This window comes from Diaphorina citri, unplaced genomic scaffold, assembly GCF_000475195.1.
Source record: "Diaphorina citri unplaced genomic scaffold, Diaci psyllid genome assembly version 1.1 scaffold60649, whole genome shotgun sequence".
NCBI lineage: Eukaryota > Metazoa > Arthropoda > Insecta > Hemiptera > Psyllidae > Diaphorina > Diaphorina citri.
Genome location: NW_007437931.1, coordinates 1 through 429, shown reverse-complemented (window position 1 = coordinate 429; position 429 = coordinate 1). Strand labels below are relative to the sequence as shown.

The 429-nt window shown below is 38.7% G+C and overlaps 1 protein-coding gene across 1 annotated transcript; it reads left to right on the top strand.

Annotated features, from left to right (window-relative positions):
* Window positions 1–133: 133 nt before the first annotated feature.
* Window positions 134–423, top strand: LOC103523948 (ejaculatory bulb-specific protein 3-like; the record flags this gene model as incomplete). Its single annotated transcript, XM_008488958.3, has 1 exon — window positions 134–423. A coding segment is annotated over one exon (198 nt), but the record flags the coding sequence as incomplete, so codon positions are not given.
* Window positions 424–429: the final 6 nt, after the last annotated feature.

Here is a 429-nt window from a genome sequence, read left to right as displayed (position 1 = left end):
TTCTGAGAATCCTCGAAAAAGGTATCTGGCTTCAAAAAGTCTTTCAGTTGGAAGGAGCTCAAATCAAAAACCCCAATTTAATTGAACCATACCCACCTTTGATTTTTCTACTAACATCCCTCCACTTTTGTTTCCTATCTTTACAGAGGTGTTGCCTGATGCCATTGCCACTGAATGCGGTGGCTGCTCTGACAAACAGAAAGAAGGAGCCAAGAAAATCTTCAAATTCCTCATCGAAAAGAAACCAGAAGAATGGAAAGCTTTGGAAAGCAAATACGATCCATCTGGCTCCTACAAAACCAAATATGACGCTCAACTGAAGGCTTTATAAATGGGAACAAAAACCATGTAAAAAGAACTCTCTTCAGGCATTTTGTGATACCTATCCTACAATGTAATGCATAACTGACTGTATTTTGTAATCCTGTA